We start from the raw sequence: 21,893 nt of genomic DNA, 5'->3' as shown, positions 1-21,893 counted from the left end.
AGATAGTTTTTTTAATGGTAGAATTAGAATTTGGAATTACAGTTTCAAAAAGTTTGGGAAATTAAAAGTAATAAAATACTCGTTGGATGTAAAATGAAAGTTATTGAACATGTGTGAGAATTGACAAATAATAAAATAATCGACGGTTGTAAACATTTTTTTTAATTTGTTGCCGATTTATTTATATTTCACAGCATAAGGGTGTTAATTAAATTCTGTTTATGTTATAGTTTTAAGACAGCATAGTTAGACCGTTCCATTCTGGCGATCTTTATGATTAATGTGACAAGTCCTAGATTATTCAACGGCTTTTGCTATATTCACTATATCGTTAACTATAGGTTTTAGGACAACGTAAGGAATGTTTTTAGAGTTCTTGAAATATATAAATATAGTTTTGATACAAAAGAAAAAAATAAACAAAAAGAACGTAATAAAAAAAAATACATAAATTAGGCCAAAAAGCTTTTTTGTAAAAGAAAATTCAGATTTGATTTGTGGTATAAGAGTTAAAGTATTTAAAATATGGATATTCTTATTAAGTAGACTATAATTTGCACCGACTTTACTCGCGTACTCAAAAAAGACACAAAACAAGTGTAGTTTTTTATGAATGAAGCCGTTGCAAGTAAAACTGTATTTAAGCAATTTTATACGAAAAACAGATTTATTTGCAAGAGTTTAGTATTTTTTCATGAGTACGGGAGTAAGGGATTTAGAATACTGATAAATAATTAGATTTATATCTATGTACCTACCTATATAATAATACTAAAGTAATAATATGAACTATTTGACCATCTTACGAATAAATAACCTATATCTAACCAACTACTAAGATGATATGCTAAATATTAATAATTTATATTAATTTATTAATTTATATTATATTTGGTATACTACACTATACAATTAAGTAAAACTTCACATTAAATGTTTGACATTTTAGTGATTTGATAAATTTGGAATGTGCTGCAGGAGATCGAAGATATTTACATAATTTACTAATTAATTATATCATAAATAATTATTTAATTAATTATCTAACACACATCATGCCTATTTACATTTTATACTTATTTAAATATTAAATGATATGATAAACTATTAGTTTAGAACCTTTTTTTTCTTTTAAATCCTTTTACGTTGATAGATGAGTGATCAAGAAAGATTTTATAACTGTATTCTTTAATCAAAATTGCAATTTTTATTATACCAGAGTCGTCGAATTTTAAACTTTGAAATGACCTTTGAAAACTTTACAAAGAGACCAAGATATTCTAACAATTTAAGACATTTAAACTTTCGTATATCTAATAATCTTTCTTCGCTACTGAATGAAGGTATTTTTGAAATGTCTTTATGACATCTTACCTCCACAAACATCGACAACAGCATTCATCTCTAATTTACGAGAAGTACATATGTGCGTCAGTGTAAGGCGCGGAGTACGGGTACAGGGCAGTTGCGACGGGCGCGTAGGCGGGGAGCCGCGGCACCGGCCGCAGTACCCTGCGTCACCCATCCCCCCCCTCCGACACCCCCACACCCCCGCCCTCGTCCTCCGAACCCGTGACGTCCAGACTCCTCGAGTCTTCAGACGAGCAGGACGACCCGCATCGAGGCCGAACCCCTTCCCAGCTTAGCTCTTGTGGAGGTGGTGGGATCTTGTTCCAGAATGTATTGAAGTTGGCGTCTCGGAGGGTTTCCTGTTAGGAATTTGGTTGTTATGAGTACCCTGTTTTATGTTCTTGAAGTAAAGGTAACTGTTATATGGATTAATCATTATAGGCTGTGTACAGATAATTTATTGTTTGAAGTCCTTGCATTGAAACTCCAATTCATGGAGAAAGCGGTAATATATGATTCCGTTTTAATTTCGTAGTTAACAAAAAAGTTTGGCAAAAGGCAAAAATCTATTTAGACCAACCAAGGAAAACATATTTCTTATTTTCTAAACTAAATGCTCCTATCTAATTACAACCAACAATTCTCTGGAAGATATTAAAAAGTTTTTAATTTAGATAATAACTTCAAGATGTAACTTACCGGTGGATAAGCAGGATACTCCGCATGGACCTGACGGAACGCCGACGGTTCTTTCTCCGGCTCGCTCTCAGGCTGTTCATGAGCCAGCATATGCTTCCTCAGATACGCCTGCCTTCGGAACAGCTTGCCGCATCGCTGGCAGGGAAACCGACCCGCGTCGGTAGTCTGAGGTTCACGCCGTTTGACAGCGCCAGGGACGCGGGGCTTGTGCCAGCGACGGTGAGATGCCAAGTTCGCGGGGCAGTTGAATACCTAAACCACAATGGAGAGAAAATTGTTACTTGGTGATCGAACGTTGTATGTGCGTGTTGTTTGTGCTAGGTTCGTCAAAAGTATGAAATAAGAGTGGAGAGAAATTGTTACGTAGTCTCCATCCTAATGCCTTTCGTGTCAGGTTTTGGAAAATTATCAAATATGCGGAGACGTGATCTAGTTTATTTATGATCAAATTCTTTCCATGGATAGACCTCAATTAAAAGTCGCAGACACCTAATAAATACAGGCAATATTGAAATACAATTAATCAAAAGATTACTATTAATTTAAAATGAAGATATTACAAAGCTATATAAAAAAATGATTCATAGATGCGCCTTGGTAAAAAGTCGCAGATATCAATAAATGCCCAAAATCATTTCAATATTATGAATCGGACAAACAAAAGATTACAAGTCAGTAATTCCAAATTATTCAATTACAAAACTTAAATAAATTATAAAATGATAAACGCATAAATTTATACCCATTTAAAACTCCGGAGATAAGTGCTAATATTCTATCGTAACGCATGACTGCACGTTTCAATGACCAGCCGCCCTTGTACAAACATTTCGTGTCACTCGTGCCTTCCCATAGAACCGCACCAAGTGCATAGCCACCCTCGATATAACGTTCTCACGCACAAAAAAAAACCACCTCGTACGAGATAACTAGTCTAATCAAATGACAAACGAATTGGGATGCCATAAATGTATTTGTTATCTATCAATTATTGTTTTAGATATTCACGTGGGAATTTGATCGAGAGATATTATTTATAGTTTAAAGTTGGATGGGTGTATTGAATCAATTATTTTTTTATTAGTTTGTTTTGACGTTATTGGTAATACTAATTATAAGTGTATTGATCTTCTTTTTTCAAATTCCCACTAAGAGATTTAGCTAACATTGTAAACGAAATATTTGAAATAGGTTAAACTACCTGCACTACCAGGAACGCAACTCCTGTGAGACAAGATCTATACTAATAACCAAAATTACTAAGAAATGCGGGATCCAGGGAGGAAAACAATCGACTGTCTTATAACACGCAACGACATTTACAAAAAGTAGCCATCAGGAGTAGCACTCAAGCCTAAGTTATGATTAGATTTAGTCTACCTAAGGCTATGTTTAGACTTACCTTATCGCACTCCGGACATCGGTATTCAATGTGCACGATCCTCGAGCACCGATGCTGAGCCAGCGCGAACGCGTCGCTGTACAGTCGCCGACACAGCCTGCAGATGTACCGGCCCAGCCTGTTCTCTATCGCCGCTATCAAAGCCTTCGCCTCGTCAGTCACCTCCACCACGTTAAACGCCGGATCAATGTCCCCCTAGAAAAACAACAATTATGAACATGCAAGCCAACATTCGCAACTAAAACGCTTTCTTATCACACAAACAATTACGCCTATTAAATAATTCTATATAATTAACATTTTTATTACGTCTAAATTGAACGTTACTGTACACTATCTCAATTCGAAGGAAATATTGTGGGGTATTGAAACAACGATTTATTTTGTATTTTATGTTGCACCCCGCCGTAAGCGTTCTGGTTCGCCCTTAAAGCTGTTATTACCGCAAAACCCAGAACAATACCCGATTTCGTACCTATTTAATTGCCGAAGCGATAAGGAAAGTCACCGCGCTGCCCGCTGTAATGGTATGGTAAGAACGTCTAATTAATAGTTCCTGTGCAACTTTGCCATTTATTTTAGATACGTACGTGATTACACTTTGTTTGCAGTTTGCCGTGAACGTTTTATAGAACACATTTAAAATTGTATGGAAAATAATGTTGTTCTTAATTACCTTGCGCACGACTAGAGTTTCGTCTTCGGCTAGATCGCGTATGATGGTACCGGAGACAGGAGATGTTTTGTCTTCATCGAACATCAGCCGTCTAACTGCTTTGCTTTTCTTTAACGGCTGAGTGGTAGGTTTCGGGGACTTTTTGGGTCGTTCCTCTAAATCTTTTATTTCCACGACATCTGGAGAACTTCTGCCACTCTTTGATGGAGTCTCCTCTTCTTGCGGTAAACATGTTTTGAGTTCATCGAAAAATTGTTTGGTGAATTTTAATTTCTTAGCTTCGGGACTCTCGCTATCGTTCGAATTGTCATCTTCAAGTTTTCTTTTTTCTGGTTTGTCTTCGGGGGTTTCCTTACTGTCATTATCTTCGAAATGTCGAAATATTTTCGGGGATTTTTCAGGCTTGGTATCGTCAGTTATTTTTCGTTTTTGCGAGGGTGGCGGCGTGCATGGAGGGGTGATCGGAGTGGTTGATTTGAGAGACAGGTCGAGGGGTACGAGAGGTTCATTGTAGTAGGCCAGGTACTGCTGCAGGAGGGTCGGGTGCTGTTGGGGAATGAGGTCGTGGAGGTAGTTGCTGGAGATCCGCACCGGCGGCGCCGCATACTGCTGGTAAAACCGCGACGAAGTCAAACGATGAAAATGCGGCAACGCTGCCTCCATCTTAACTCTACAAAATCTTAGTGATTTCGGTAATCATTGTGTATGTATTCTTTGCTCACTCTTGCCATTTTCATGAATCTGCGAAAGAGCAAACATTTGTTACTTATTTTCTAATAAAATGGACATTAATACAGTAAAGTGCGCGGGAGATGGTCAAGAGTCTTGATAAAAGGCACAAAAGCCAAGGCGTTGATTCGATTGCCGTCGAGTGGTCCATTATTTGATTGTAACGACAGCGACGCGACGTGGCAACGTTTTGATCTGAGAAATCGGTGGCCTGTACTTTGCTGATTGAAACACAAGATTAAACTGGTACTTAACCTTAAGTAATATGAATAGAAAAGTAAGTGAAACAAAGAAGTATGTTAAAAAAAGTTTGCGTTTCAAAAAGGAACATTTCAAAAATATTTATGCTTAATTTTACAGTCGACCGTTAAACGTAATCACTGATATTTTTGTATGTGACTTTGAAGTGCACATTACAGCACAACATGTAAGTTCCGTCAGGTTTCACACGCAGACCGTACATAAGGTTTATTAGTTTTAATTTTTACTACTCACTTTCATGCAATTGCTCTAAAATATTAGACGCAACATAAATTTTTCATACTGGTCATTATATGCAACGAGCTTTACCACTTTTAATGGACTTTTAAAAATGGATTTAAGATTCCCTTCTAATTTATTGTTGTTGATATGTTTTGTTCGAATTTATGTGATTATAACTTAAGTTTGATGGCAATATTTAACTCAGTATTCCTGCTATATTACTTGAAAGGATTTCAACACTAGAATCGAATGCATTGAGTAAGTACGTAAATAAACATAGAGATAACAAGTTCGTCAAGAAAAAAAGCGCTGACCCCTAAACAAAACTAAAACATGGCTCACAATTGCCGATGTACTGAAACGGTTAAAACTCCAAAAGATATATTATTTACTGATATTAATTGATAAAGAAATTGGTTGTACAGCTTTCTAAGAAATGTCGCAGAAGCATTTCGCGTTTTTTTTAAAATAAGATGAGACATTAAGTTGACATCGTGTGTGCCGTCACCATCTTCGTAGTTTTCTAATAACTTAACAAATTAAAACTACAGATCCAATATTTATGAAAACTCCCGACGGACTATAAGTCCTTTCTTGTCAATACCCAATGTTTGAGTCAAGTTTGTGTGGCATTTGTCATCTATAATAAATGTTCACCTGACTTTATCAATCAACTAGCTGTTGCCCGCGACTTCATCCCCGTGGGTAGAAGATACAAGTTATGATTTGTACCTGCCCTGGTTTATTCACAGTTTCCATTGTATCTTCGCTATTATAAGTAGCAGCGTGATAGTTTATAGCCTAAAGCCTTCCTCGATAAATGGTCTATCAAACACAAAAATATTTTTTCAATTTGTACCAGTAGTTCCTGAGATTAGCTCGTTCAAACAAACAAACAAAGAAACTCTTCAGCTTTATATATTAGTATAGATTTTGTCTAACATAATTCCAATTCTCTTAATAAGTTAACACAGTTCGCGTCACAACCAAATACTAAAGATTTCCACCGACTTTACGCAACGATCTGATACGGCAGGACGGCAGTAATCCTCGTGTTCCAAGGGGTGTCACTACGTTACCTAATTACTGTCGGCAAGTCTCCCACGCTCGTGCCAACCCTAGTACGACACCCTCTCCGTTTAATGCATTTTATTGTTTGGTTAGAGCAAATATACTGAATGTTGTGGTGAACGGCTGTTTACACTGCGTTAACCGTTTTGTAAGCTAATATGTGAATGATCGGAGTAGGAAATGTTCAATGGAATGGAAGATCTAAAAATTCACTGTCGAATGGTGTTATTTATTTGTTTAATAGTTAATGTTCAACTAAAAACGTACCAAAACCTGCACGACGGAGGTGTACAAGAGTGCTGTTAATATTAATAATATTAGCAGCATTTTTTCTAAGTGTTTTAAATACGAATTTATTTAGAATTTAAAGTAATCTAAATTTGCTTAATAACTAAACTCAAGCAACATCTAAGTTTTATTGTTAAAGTTGCAAAATGATAGAAAAAAAATACTGAATACTGAACGAAGGTTACCAGAAACATAAAACAATACTGTTTTACCATTTCAAGTTTTATGAAATATTCATTTTACATTGATCAAATAATAAAGGCGACCGAAATTTCATGTGGATATTACAATATATATTTACTAAAATATTCCGAGCAGATTTGGGCGGATTGAATAATTTGGGCGGGCGGGCGCTGAGAGGAGGCGGGGCTCAGTCGGGTAGCATTTAGTTTACGAATATATTAAATGTAAATTGTAATAAATGTATAACTTTAAATATAATTCCTAGGTATAGTAGGTATAGGTATACAATCCATTATTTTATATTATGCTGAAGCCATTATAAATTCCATTGAGAGCTACAGCGAAATAAGTTATATCGCTTTTTACAAAACGCAAAAAAAATCTAAGTTAGATGTAATGTATCTTTTAAACCGGCCTGGTGCGAGTCAGGCACGCGACACTCAGGATTCCAGACGAATAGGATGAAAGTGAAGAATACATTTATCACCCACAGACCAATTGACCGTACCAGTCGTTTCTTAACCACGATTTTATTTTTAGTATTAGTTGCAATAGCATAAATGCGTAAAAAGGAATACAATATCTATGAAAATTCTATCTGTCTACCTATTACAGTTCAAAATATACAGCCCGGTAACGAACGGTCAGACCAAGTCAGTAACCCGATTACGTCTGAGTTATCGGGCTCCGTTTTTATATCTTTTGTTACATACGAAAACCTTAAAAAAAAACGAAACTTAATTAAACCCGTGAACTTACGCCAAAGTTGCTACAACATTTTTTAATTGACCTTTTAAATGTACAAGTTTAATTACAAACAGAATGTACATTTCCATTAAGGGATATCTCACGAACTTAATCACTAATTCCAAATATTCCTAAGGACATCATATTACACTTTCTGTAATACTATAATTAATTCGTGTCTTACCGGTAAGGCGTAACGTTCGAGGTGTAAAATAATTACCGGTAATTAAACGTGATTAAGGGCTTTCGACACCCAATGTGATGTTAACACCGATTTTATTGGTCGAGAATATAGTTTGGACGTCAAATTATTACTTAACACAGCATTTTAACTACGGGTTCATGCGGTAAATCTTTTTTGTTACTATATTGAATTAGAACTCACTTTTTTAACTCATTTAAGTAATATAGAGAGTAATAGGAGTAATAATAAGGAGGTCCTACAGCTGGTCAAAGGCCTCTGCCTATTTAGGAAAGGAAAGAGCATTTATCAACGTATGCGTAATTAAAATATATCTCTAACATTAAGTTCTGTTCGAAAAGCTTCAATATATTCTAAAAGAGATATTGAAATCCCTTATCAACAAGCACTATAAGTAACTTTGATCTAAAATGGCTTCAGAAAAGTAACAGTTAGCAAACACTATAACCTATTTTAAGATCGCCGAGCCACAATTAAGTCAGCGAAATGTTATCAATAGTTAGTTCTTCATGGCAGAAAGGTATTCACGGATTATATAACCTTTAACAGGCACTTTAATCGTAATATTATTAAAAGAAGAATGTTAAAATCTAAATCTTAATTTTTTCATTCTAGTAGCCTAAAGAAGACGGCTCAAGATACGTTTAATTACAGAATCAGTCAGTCAAGGTGTGCTGTTCAAAAATCTCAAAGAACTGGAAAGAAACTCCATAAGTTAATTTATCAAATAAAAAAATACGTACAAGTTAACAACAATAAATTTATTTTAACTAATCATTAATGTACAGAACGCTATGTATTTATCCCGTAACACATGAAAAAAAAACTGATAAAACTCATTTGAATCACATAATAATCAAATCTCAGACGTGTAGCATGGTATCGCAAACGTCTACGGGCTACGTGAACGAGATATTCGTAGCCCGTAGCAAGTAATTAGAGAACGAGTCTAGTCTGTGTCCGGATTCAGTAAACTTTGACCGTTAGCTTGGTCTACGTTAGCCTGTGTATGATATTTGATACTCTGGGATGGAAGGTTTCTATAGTTTGGGAGACTAGTTTAGCTAGAAGAAGTTCGCGGTTCGCCGGTGTGAAGCCTGTCTTACGCTTTTAAAGTACGCGCTAATTAAAAATTGGTACATTTTTATTTACCTACATTTATTATTTAATTTTATTAGTCTGTATGCTAACATAATAGATGTAGATATATTTGTTTAATACCACTACGTCACTAAAGTCAGATTAATAGAGAGTAAATTATAGATACACGTATTACATTATTCCTACTTCTTATGCATGCGATTACACTTAATAAAATTTAATTTATCTGCGCCCTGTTTAATAGTTATTTTTGGCACTAAAAAAATATTGTTATAATTAAAACACATGTCGGTTTGGAAAAATAAATCAAATTAACATTAGGCAGTGATCATTGCAATAATTTATCAAAAACTCTAGCAAAAACATTTTAAATGTTAATTTTAATTTTTTTATCTAAATCCCTTGCAGTAGTAATTGAAAATTGCACTCTAATCTAAGTAAGATGCCAATCTCGCACGTGCGTAACACAGGTGCGTACGAGGGGCGTTACTATGGCGAAAACTAAAGTAAGTGACTCATACCTTTGCCTGGTCCTCTTCTGACTCAGCCACGACACCCCTGCACTGAACTTGAAAAAAAACTAACTACGAAAAGCTAACCAAAAAGTATTTAAGAAAAATTTTGAATTTGGTGTGAAAGGTTTATTTTTCGGTTTAAAAGAGTTCGTATATAAAGTTTGTATAGTTTGATGGGTGGTTTGGGGTGCGCGGTTGTCCGCTCGGGTCGGCGGTCGAGACAGGACTGGCTGCAGGGTGCGCACCCTGTGGCCTGGCGCGGAGTGGCGCGTGCCTTACCCCCGCGCCGGCTCTACAGAACACCTTTTTTATTTTTTTATTTCGTACCTGATTTTGTTATGGAATAATAATAGTGGTTGGTTGTTGTAGCGTGAATGTTTTTGATAGTGATGACAGTTTTAGGACTGATGCATTTTAATACAAGTATAATTTTAAAAAATAGTTTTTTTCATTTGCAAAATAATTGATGGGACGCCATGAAAGTCTGCTAATATATGAAAGAAGCAATCAGAACTAGAATTCAATTTATGAACAGCTTGCAAAATATTTAGATAGAATGAGAAAATACGATTTATGAGTCGGATTAAATTAAGTTTCAAGTTATGATCAATTTAAAATAGGACATGCATAAATTTAACAGTAAAGAAATCCTCAACCTTAACAATTACGATAATTACTTCGATAATTATGTAATTTAAGCAGTTTTACTTACCTCAAAAATGCAAAACACATAACAATTGAACCGTATCGACAGGAACTGGTGTGTGGGCCCCCATGCACGCGCCACAAGTGCCTACTTGGGGTTTTTTAAACCTTTACCTTGTAATGTGCAGATGTCAGATAAAGCCCCTATCAGGGCTACCTTGTGACAACTCATTTGTTTTTCGATACAACACCGAATGAGTTTTGTACGATACAAACAAGTGACTATCGAAAGGAACGTGTGATTTGAGAATCAATTGTACAATAATATATGATTTTGAAGTTGACTGAAACATGACAGATTTTTAAATCAAGAACATGCATTTTTTTGTTTTCTTTTTAAAATACGGAATGTTACGAAAAAGTTTTCATTCGATCGGCAAGTGATAAAAACCTCTTTTGATGTTTTTATAATGCAGTAAAGATGTATGCAAAGTTTAAGAAAAAAAATGTTAGTGAATAGAAAGTATACTACGAGTATATCACTTAAACGAGAGGTAAATTAATGTAGAAACAAAAGTTATTGAGTGTAATCGCTACAGTAGTAGTCACTGTACGTCAAGTTTATCATGAACTTGACAATTTTCAAGGTGCTTACCGCATTTTGTTACATAGCTGTTAAGTAATGTTGTTTCTATTGATAAAACACACATTAGTCTATTGTTTAGGTATTGAGTTTGATGGTTATAAATTAGTATTTGTTCACGGCTGGTAAAGTATAAGTTATAAGATGGTTTTGTATGAAATAAAAAATGTCTGTTGGGTGATATATATATTTTATTTATTTTATTCAGGTGTAGGTCTATGAGCTATATTTTTCCATTACTTTCTATCTTTGTATTTTCTTTCAATGATAAGTTCTGAAATTTATATTTTAAATAAATGTGTACATTTATACTACCTCTGAAATATACTCAACACACAAAGTCCATTTCCAACATTACACATTCTGTTTCAACAAGCATAATTAATACCAAAATAAATTTAATAAACACATCACAAAACAAAGTTTAAGCACAAAGGAGACACAGAGATATGTTTGGTTGGGCGGATCGCGCGCCGCCCGCCCTAGAGAACCGCCCAATCCGGTGTAACTCCGCCCTCCACGCCGCCCAGAGCCGAGAGGAAATAATTGAATGTAATTGAATCACGAGTCTGGATTATTGAATTAACGCAGCACACTGCCTGTGTTCGCTAATTAGCGCGATTGTGAGCCATGAAAGCGCGATCGCGGATGCAGTCAAGTCGCGAGTTTGTAGAATCATCAGTTTGTAGAGTCATGGGAATAGATACATGTTGTATAGTTTCTGGTATTAAATTAATGGATTTATTTAATACCAAGTAAAGAGAAATGAAATAAAAGCTTCGTAATTCATCATTACGGTTGCTCAGGAAATATTAAAAAAAGGAAAACTATTTTTGTTTAAATAAAATTTTACTTTATTCAATTAAGGCTACTGAGTAGAACTCCTTTGGAATCATAATTATATTTCTAATCTTATTCGAACAAGATAATGGAGGGCAATAATTCGCATTCGTTTTAAAAACACTTTTCAGTAAAGCCATATTTAATCTCTGTATAAGTGTACTAAGGATTCAATTTAGGATAGTCTAAAAGAAGCTTATTCTGATTCACAACTTCTTAAATAGTATTAATATTACAAGAAATAGTAAAGCATTTCGAATTTCAGTTAAAGTATTCTAAGATTGTAATTAGGATCGAACAACCTGACAGCAGCATTTGTTTTTTAATTAGACGAGTTTTTCTGATGGCCTAAACTCAAAATTCGTCTCCCCGGACCATTTAACTTGAAGTAAATGAACTGAGGACCGACTACAATTACATGTAGTTAAACGACATAGCATCGTCAAAGCTGAGACAAAAAGGAAACGAGAAACATCGCAAAAGTGTCAGAATATTATTACATATTTAACAAAAGAGTCATGGGAAGCGTTGATATTATATATCATTTAGTTATCAACATATACTTATTTCGTCAAAAATTGCCGTTATTTAGAGGAAAAATCTTAAAATAGTAAAAACCATTATGAAAATCCAAAAAAAGGCTCTAGGATTTAATAACCATACTCTCTAATCTATACTTCTATATACTAATATATAAAGCTGAAGAGTTTGTTTGTTTGTTTGTTCGTTTGAACGCGCTAATCTCAGGAACGACTGGTCCAAATTAAAAAAATATTTTTGTGTGGAATAGACTATTCATCGAGGAAGGCTTAAGGCTATAAACCATCACGCTGCGACTAATAGGAGCGAAGATACAATAGAAAATGTGAGAAAAACAGGGCAGGTTTAAATCATAAATTATATCTTCTATCCACGGGGACGAAGTCGCTGGCAACAGCTAGTTTGTCTTAAAAAATTAAACAAATATTTTCTCCAATAGAATTTATTTTAATTTCTACTTTGTAAATTATTACTAAGCGTCTCTATGTTATTTTTTATATTAATTTTAGTTTCATACAGCTAGGTACTAGACAACCATTGTTCGTTCCACACATGACGTAGATAGTACTTAAATCCCCTTAAAGTGTCCGGCTTAGCGCCTGCGCGGCAACGACCTAATTACCCAAAAATACCAACATATTCATACACTTCCTATAACCCTTAACTTAATAGACATAAGGGTGATTTTCTTGTGACACGTGGTTTATTAAGTTGGTATAATGGCGGAACTGAGAAGCCGTACTCACGCACGCGCCGGAAGCCTGCGCCCGCGCATCCTTAGCTACCGGTGTCGCTTACCGCCGGCTGGACTGTAATTGAATAGTACTTGCTGATATCGATAACAATGCATGTACTTGCTTATTGAATGGTTTTTGTTGCCTATAGGTATTCTGTAAAAAATGGTTTTTAAATAATGTCATCAAAATCACAATCGCAAACACATCAATTTTCACATTAAGGGAAAACTATTTTATTTATGTTCCCCGTTTTTCTTACTTCGAGTACAATTCCAGCGAAATAATTTATTACATAAAATATATGAAAATATTTTTTTTATTATATTTTAACAAAAATTGCGTTCACAGTCACAATAGGTTAGGAAAACTGTGTCGCAACTACTAACGCAGACCGACATTGAAGTGGATACTGATATATTTAAAACTCCTAATTAACAGCCCTTGCTTAAGGGCTTAATTAATTTGTCATTACATTAGAACAATCTCCTCATACAAAAAACCTTTGGACCATCGAAGTTCCCATTCATAGCACACCAATACATTCATCTCGCTACCTATGGGAAAAAATAATGATCCGTTACGCTATTGATTATATATTAGTCGCCCTAAAACATCATGTGTTCACACCGTGCATGTTTTCACACAGAAATTGGCGTGGGACTCACCTTGTTGTAATTAGGTGTATCCTGATTAATTGATGCTTTAGCAGAAGTGGTGAGTTGTGGAAAGTTTGAAACTAATGTAAAGATTGATAACTACCGTTTCGAAATGTTGGTTCAATCCCAGAATAAAAATGTATTCGTGTGGTGCACAAATACCGGAATGCTCAATCTGAATTTTGTTTCTTGATTAAGTTTTTAACAGAAGAAGAATATCTACCATCTTAAGAGGTTTTGTACTCGTTATGCGACTTGGCTAACATGAAAATGTGTACATTGAATGTGAAGAAACCAAACCGGTATGTGAAAATGAAAAGGAAATACGGTAATTCGTTCAAGGCACATGGGAATGCATAAGTTCAGGAATTCTATTGTGTTTCAATTACAATGAAGAAATGTTTTCAATTACAAATCACCTTAGTTTACTGAAAGCATAATGTAAAATGTACTCGAATCAAACGGCACGAACATTGAGCCCTAACTTCTCTTAGATCTGTCAATATCCCACACCTCTTAAACTAGTACACACTCAACCACTATTAATACCGATCATACTAGAGGTAAGCTAGAGAGCAGTGACCAAAGAGTTCCCACAAAACAAAACCTCATTACATCCCCATACCCCATCGAAAAGGGAAACAGTTACAAAAGGTGTGTTGTGACACTCGACCGGTACACATCCTTCCTACATCCGCGTGTTCCCACGTGAGCTGAGACCCTTTAATCAGCCCATTAAACGAGAAAATCGTACAAGTTGCTATCCATTGCGCAGCCGTGCAGCGCGAGTATCAAAAGCATTATAACATCGGCGGCAATGTAACGCGTCTTGCAAATTTTATTGCCGCATTCAAATGAGCCTTATGACTGTTGCCGTCGTGGAAGTGTGAGGCTATAGTCTAGCTTGTTTATGCGATCGCTCATAATGGCCATTCATTTTGAAGCATTTTAGTTCATAGTATATCTTGAGTCTCAAGTGATTCTGAGGTGCATTTTTCTATAGGTTGGAGTACCTATGAAACAAAAGGCAATAGTTTAAAAAAGCATGGATATTCCAGTATTGAAATGACTAGAGTCTCCATTTGAAAGACAGCGTGTATGCAGCATGTACTGGTCTTCTAATATACATGCTATAAACTATAATACTAACGATAAATCGATGCGATGCTTACAAAAGAAGAAAGGCAGGTAACGATACTTCATAGAAGTTATTTAGTGAATGAAGTAATTAATATAAATACGTTGCAAAAATTCACTTGGACGCTAAACTGAAACTAGTTTTATTATGACCTACATTATTCAAAATGGTGATTACCGAACGCTCAACTCCTCACCGAAGCTTTTAACAAAACATTGCGATAGGGTCTCCTACATTTGCCGTTATATCGGATTTCGGTATCGATTCGGATAGCAGCATGAAAATCAGTGCTTGGGGTGCGCACACGCCGCCCTCGGCGACCAATCAGGAACGAGCGCGTGACAGATGCGCAGGCGACCATTGTAGTCCTAGCTATTGTGTGACGGGTTGGGGTGGCGTGTGAGCAAACATATGAACCAAACATTACTGCACTGGAACATAACGGTGAACTGGTCATTTGTTTACTTACCTTGGAGATAGGTTTGGTGTCTCGAATGTCAATAAAGTATGAAATCATGCTTACCAAGTAGGTCAGGAAGGTTTTAATATAACTGTCAAGATACACTGTAGAAAAGTACTCGAAAGTAGCGCCATAACAAGACGTAAGCCTAGACCTACATCCTAAATAAAGGCAATTAATACACTTTTCTAAAAGCTAGTGAATCGTAAATAGTAATCATTTAAAGTTCTTAAATATTGAACTCATGTTGAGATCGATCATAAAACAAATCTGAATGTCGTTAAATATTTCCTCTGATCAAATCTCAATCTCTCACAGAAATGTACGTTTTTAGGAAAATGTAACAAAATTATTAATTTAAGTAGAAAATTAATAACTTCACTGGTAGCAGGTTTTGTCTCTTCACTTTGAATATAAGATTATTTTTTATTATTATTTGTTTCTGCCTTCTGCCTTGTAATTTTATAATGGAATACGTTCCATTAGTACTAATAATACATTAACAGATCCCAAAGAATAATACCACTCGGACAATCGTTAAATTCAAAAAGTTGTTTATCAAAAAGCTGGTTGTCATGGCAACGCACCCCCGGCCGCCATACCCGTGCCATCCTGCAGGTGTGCTTGGATTTAATCAACTGATTGTTACTGACAGACACATACCCCACACTTACCTATGGGGTAAGGGAACGTTTACCGGGTAAATAAACTGTAAAATATTACGGTAAAAAGTAGTGATAGCTAGTTTCGTAAAAGGGGTAGAAATAATTAAGTCAAATTAAGATTTTGGCAAAGAATTGGAATCGAAAAACATTTTTTTTGTAAGTCATTTCCCGAATAAAGATTTGTTACCAAGGACTTATATAAATGATATTATAAAAAGACCTATCGATTTCAGAGATTTGTTAATTCTCTGTAACCATTTCGTCCGTTAATGTATTTTCGTTCCAAATTCCTTTTAACAGATTACCATAAAAATAAGCCTCATTAAGCAAATCTATAGTGTGGCAATCATAAAAATATTTCATGTAAACATGAATGGATGCATTCAGAATCCCCTCGCCAATAATCTGGCATAATAGTGAAGTAATTCATGGAGTTATAGAAAAAATGGAGAATAAAAAGCAGTGTTTAATGCATCAGGCATGACAGTGCAGGAGCGTGGACCTGAGCGCTGCGCACGCGCACGTGCCAGCCACGCGCCGCACGCGCCGATCGACACGCACCTTGCCACCGTTAGCAAAAATGATGGAGCTTTCAAAATGTTCTTTGTTTTTGAAAAGAAATCATATTTATGATTCAAGTAATATCGTGCTATTCTGTATAATATGGGCGTTTTGTTTATTTTATTTAGGCCATTTGTATATGTTAAATGTTCGCTTAAAATCTTTACATGAAATAAATTTGATTATAGAAAATATGTCTCAATTCAAGATTATACTGTCGCAGAACTTATGTTCATTATATTTTCACCTATTTCCAGATTTTAATAGATTAAAGACGTAATTAAAAAAAAATATCTTTTCTGCTAACCCTACGTAACTTTCAACAAAGCACCGGATTATTTTATTGTATTTTTCGGCAAACGGTTCTCTTGTAAAGGGGAGCAGGACACCTACGGATCCCGCCGTTGTTGTGCGCTCTGCACAACAATTTTTTTACCTACGATACGCCATTTTGATAACTTCATCTTTATATGGTCAGAAAGTACGAGTTTATTCGTAGCATAATTCGATTCGAAGCGTCTGAAATCGTGAAATAAATTTGTATCAACATCTAATATTACAAAGGCTTAACAATAAAGTGTTTCAACCTGACACTGAAAAAGGGCCAGAAGCGTGTTTTTTAACTTTTGTAATTGGACAAGTGATTATAATTTGTATATATTACCACACTGCAACTAAACTTGCCTTTACAACTGAATAGAAAATTAACGAAGCCGTCATTAAGACTTAAAGTAAAAGCTACATTGATTCACTTCTAAAAATAAAATTTCTACCACATTTCACTTAACAATTAAACATAGATATAATTAATTTTGATATAATACGGAAGTTAGTTCTTTGTAAAAAAAACAACATAGGATGAGATTAATCCATACAACGAAATAATGCATATTTAGGTCATTTTAAAAGGGTAAGTATTTCAGCTGCTATTTATTTCAATACACACTAAATACCCCTATATTCCCTATAAGTATTAACATGACAATGCGTTTTTTGGCGTCTACCTATATTTTCGAAACGCGCAAAAAATTTGCATTGTGCGGACCAGAATGCAGACACTATTGAAATCATCAACTGACCTTTCAATTATACTAATTCAAGCTTAAAAATGCTGACCAACAAAAGGATTATCAAGTCTGTTCATCGAGACTTAAAAAGAACTGGTTGGGATCAAATAATACCATGCCCACTGCTCGGTGTACAGTTGAAAGGTCGCTGGCGCATGGCAGCTGCGGGCCTGCGCGTGCGCCGTGATACGGGCAGGTGTACACCGTGAGGGGACAATGTCGGTGTATGCTCTGCTTTATTATTTTTATTGTACTTCGAAAGGTGTAAGACCGCTTTCGAGTTGACTGTCTCTTGGACCTGATTTTTTTTTAAGTTTATTATTTAGTGAGTTGCCTTGGCTTCTGTGTTAGAAATGAACTGGGGGCTTACTATACGAATGTAAATTAATAGCCCGCGAGATGTTTGATCATATTGCTAATATACAGACTTGATATAAAACTTCTGAGACAACCTTATCAAATGACGGCTATTTCCCGATAAATGAATAAGAATAAGGAAATCGGTCCACCAAGTCCGAAGCCCACATGAAATAAAAAATTGACGAATTTACAACTTTTCCCTTTTTGAAGTTAGTTGACAATTAAAGGTCAGCATTTATAATCATTAACCAAAAATTTGTCTGAGACGATCGCTACTGACAACATTTATTACATACATTCAACGACAAGAATCTCATGTAAAAATAAAAGAAAAAATAAGGTAGAGCATATTGCCCACCATACCACTATATGTATGAGCTACCAACGAGTGCTATCGTATTGTAAAGCCGGTATACTTATCTAAAGCCAGTGGACCGAACGAAATGCGGGCTCCTCACTATTATTCTACAGTTTCGCTATTCAAAAAAGAATGAATGAAATTGCAGTACTGCTCGTAACGAGTTGTTCAGTTATAATCATTCATTTTGGTGCTCGAGCAAATGTCACCAGAATCAGAATACAGATTAAAGATTGATTGTTTTGTATCAAATTGTTTTCGAAATCTATATTTCAACTTCAGTGACACTTGTGATGTGCGTCTGAGCCATGTGCAACGGAACAGTGTAAAAAGCTTAATTCAAAAGATTTTCTCAATAAAAAACTAATGTTTTTATTTAACTTTATAATAGATATAACTAATCTTCTTAATAATTATTAAAAAAAAAATACAGTCTGACACCGAAGTATTTTCGATTTTTTGCCATCTCTAAATGAAATTTTGCAAAAGATCCTTCGTCTTAAATCTATAAACTACAACAACAACTACATTAACCTCCAAAAATACTATACATCAACACTTTCAACACAATATATCCTAAAAAAGAAAACAATTATTCAATTTCCTAATCTTACACAGGTCATCAATATTATTTACAACTTGTGAACTTGTAAAGTTTATCATAAGCTCATAAATCAGGTGTAAGGAGGCACGTGGCTCCCCTAATTTCCTTGCTAATGGCCCAGAAGGGTGCAACAGGTTGAAACGCCTTGACCTGTTTCTTGGAGGGTGCCGTATCAATGCCACTTGCTTGGGAACATGCATGCGTTCCTTACTAGAAGGTGCAAGGAACAAAATTTATCGTAGTGTAACTGCGTAAGGAGGACTTTGCTTTGTTTACTTCGACGTTCCCAATTTTAAAAAGGAAATTAAATAAGTGATTATTTAATTGAAATGATAGTTTCATTTCAATTCTTTTACGGATTTTATCGCGGTTTAATTTTAGATTTTAGTTCCCGACGTTTCGAAACCTTTGCAGGTATCATGGTCACGGGCAGACTGAGATGGCGTTCGTCTGGACAGAAGATGTTGCTCGTTCTAGTTTCATTTCAATGTCTAACATTCGCGTAAACCTAAGAAACCACTATGATTATTTAATGTTGTAGTAAGAATCTGATTAGACTTGAAATGATACCAAAAGTGTGACAGTAGAGTTGCGTGGGTTCGATTGACTCATTTTCGTATTCCGAATTCTTTATTCGTAAACTTAGATCTTCTTTTGTTATTAGTGTTATACATACGAATTCTACGTTTGAATTTGATCAATTTCAGTCTTCAGGTTTTCTTTTCAGAATGGTCTTTGGCCAGTATTTTATTGTTTTAGTAACACGTTCATTTAATGAGTTGAAGGAAGATCTTTCTTGTCTCTTCCAGTAAAGTTGTTATTTCCGATGTAAACTTATTCTCAGACCACCTGTGTTATTTTGACATATGGTGGTGGCCACCGTGGTGTTAGCGTATCAAGATTAAGCAATTAAATAACTTGTGCATATTCCGAAGCAAAAAGTGTAAAAGTAGGAGTGTTATAATTTTTTATTGATTTAGTGTTTGATACACCTAGGTACTTTTGTTTCCTAAGCATTTTTTACAACATTATAATTCTACAAATAATATGAATATGAAATACAATACTCATCCTTATTTAATTACTGCGGAATTTGTCGTTTGATCGAACACTTTCGTATAAAAATGGAACAGATCGGAATATTTACTAATTTGGAAAAATTCATAAGTGCAAAATTAATAAATTTTCTTATGTCAGATTACCCATGAATCGAAAAGTCTTTCATCACGCTTCGAGTAATAACAGCAGTAAGATCGCAGAGTAAACCCACGGACTCTCATAATAATCGCAAAATAAACCACTCGTACCTAAGTCCTAAGCACAATACTAATACCAGATGTATAACCATGTTGTTACCATATCACCACCTAAATATTTACCAAAACATGTAAGATCTATCCCGATACATATGATTTGGGCAGGCCCTACTGCGGAACCATTATAAATTAGTCCATTATCATAATTAGTTATGCAGCTGGCTCGTGTGCCGCACCGCACTGCATACCGCGCCGGTAAACCACATTGATGCTAATTTCACAATGAATTCACACATTTGTAGGGTAACAGTGATAGGATTTTTTTCAGTATTTTTTTATTTTGATTTATTTTGAGGCAGATTTAAGGTGTGATTAATTATGCATTATGGTGGACGTGAAAGATGAAGAAGAGACGGAAAAAAAACTTTAAATGTGTGGAGAAATTTTAAGAGGAAAAGCGGGATAATGATTTGAATCTTTAGGTGTTATTACATGGGATTGTAAATAAAATACGCAAATAATAATATAGGATAACTGAATACATCTTCTCTCTCTAAAATGATAGGATTTTATCTCGAAGAGAAATAAAGTCGTTCATTTTTTCATTAACAGTGAGTCTTAAGTATAACGCGTCCCCAATTGTAACAAATCGTTCTTATCGACTAACTACTTATAGAATTTTAGTGTAGAGCTAGTATGTTAAAACTATATTACAAAAAAAAACATCTCCGGCAAAAAAGGCATCTTCATCCAAAGCCGAAAAAAGTTGAATGGCAATACTAATTCTTTGAACATAAAACATCTATAATTACTATGTCTATACAAAAATATGAAAGTATAGTGACTCAAACAAACAAAGCTACTTTAAAAGCCTTTTACTTGAGCCTTAAACCAGTTTCAATATTTTATTTAAACTTCAATATAACATTGTGTAGTGCAGTTGAGTATCGGGTGAGCTCCGCCGGCGGATCTTTGAGGAGTTTGAAGGACTTCCCACTTGGACCAACTCGCCCTTAACAAACTTTGTAGCAACACTGTAATGAAGATCTTTTGAAAATGAGAGCACAAGTATAAATAGCAGCTGCGAATAAACGGATTATTAAAGGTTACGGAAAATTATGGCAGCCGGATTGAGAGAGATTGAGAGTAGTGAGAAAATGGGTTTTAATATATTTTAAATGATTTCACATTTTTTACAACTATATAGAAATGACCTAGTATTTCTTGGGACTGAACTATCCTTAATAAAATGCATCAAATTGTGTTTAACGGTTTAGCCTAGAAATGTAAAGGACAAAACCCCTCGTTAGTACACAAAATCCTAATTACAATTTCTTACTCATATATTTCTCACATCTCATTGGTATAACAAAATAACGGTTTTCCAGCGAAATTTCGAAATAATTTAAACGCTTTTATAACTTGTAAACGATTAGTAAGTATACAGACAACGCGGAAAAGAGCCATAGCTCTTTGGTAGCAGTAATAAAGTCACCTACCAGCACAGTTAACAGTAGAACGTACAAAAAAAGGCAACAAAAACCCTATAAAATAAATCGGCCATTTGTGAAGTAAATCAATTTTAATGTAGAAAAAAAAATCCCAACTTTTTCCGCAAAAAAACGACCACTTCCGACCCTATAGGGCCTATAGTCACCCCATTGAACATCTGACGAGGTGAATGAATCCTTAGTGTTGGGGTGCACGGGTGCTTTCCCCTACCACGACCCCTTCAACCAAAGATACTACAGTTGAGGGAAAGAGATAACGCAATACACATCGTAGAGCGTTGTGTCCCTCTCGGTATTTTGGGCACGGGTGCATAGTACCGCGGTTCTTTGGCGCACGGGTGCTTGGGTGCTTTGCCGAATGATATAAAAATGTACACCGCTTGTAAAGTTACGGACACACAATTAC

The 21,893-nt window shown here is 35.2% G+C and overlaps 2 protein-coding genes across 2 annotated transcripts in view; one reads left to right on the top strand and one right to left on the bottom strand.

Annotated features, from left to right (window-relative positions):
• The window catches only part of LOC113499098, a 268,950-nt gene that overhangs the window by 118,264 nt on the left and 128,793 nt on the right, over positions 1–21,893 (top strand). The window lies entirely within an intron of this gene.
• On the bottom strand, positions 1,062–5,526 carry LOC113499102 (zinc finger protein 774-like). The gene is made up of 4 exons (XM_026879461.1): positions 4,128–5,526; positions 3,452–3,646; positions 2,050–2,301; positions 1,062–1,709 (listed from the first exon to the last, which is right to left on the bottom strand). The coding sequence occupies exons 1-4, from the start codon at positions 4,788–4,790 to the stop codon at positions 1,518–1,520; spliced, it is 1,302 nt and encodes a 433-aa protein (XP_026735262.1). The 5' UTR covers positions 4,791–5,526; the 3' UTR covers positions 1,062–1,517.

This window comes from Trichoplusia ni, chromosome 11 (assembly GCF_003590095.1).
Source record: "Trichoplusia ni isolate ovarian cell line Hi5 chromosome 11, tn1, whole genome shotgun sequence".
In the NCBI taxonomy this organism is placed as follows: domain Eukaryota; kingdom Metazoa; phylum Arthropoda; class Insecta; order Lepidoptera; family Noctuidae; genus Trichoplusia; species Trichoplusia ni.
The sequence above is the reverse complement of the archived record's forward strand: the minus strand, read 5'-3'. Positions and strand labels throughout refer to the sequence as shown.

What these genes read in the sequence shown, in the direction of transcription:
- LOC113499102 (XM_026879461.1), bottom strand. Translation starts at nt 4,790, where the DNA reads ATGGAGGCAGCGTTGCCGCATTTTCATCGTTTGACTTCGTCGCGGTTT. An exon ending in GATGTCCGGAGTGCGATAAG is followed by an intron (nt 2,302 to 3,451) that starts GTAAGTCTAAAC and finishes ATTGTGGTTTAG; the next exon opens with GTATTCAACTGCCCCGCGAA. An exon ending in AGTATCCTGCTTATCCACCG is followed by an intron (nt 1,710 to 2,049) that starts GTAAGTTACATC and finishes AATTCCTAACAG; the next exon opens with GAAACCCTCCGAGACGCCAA.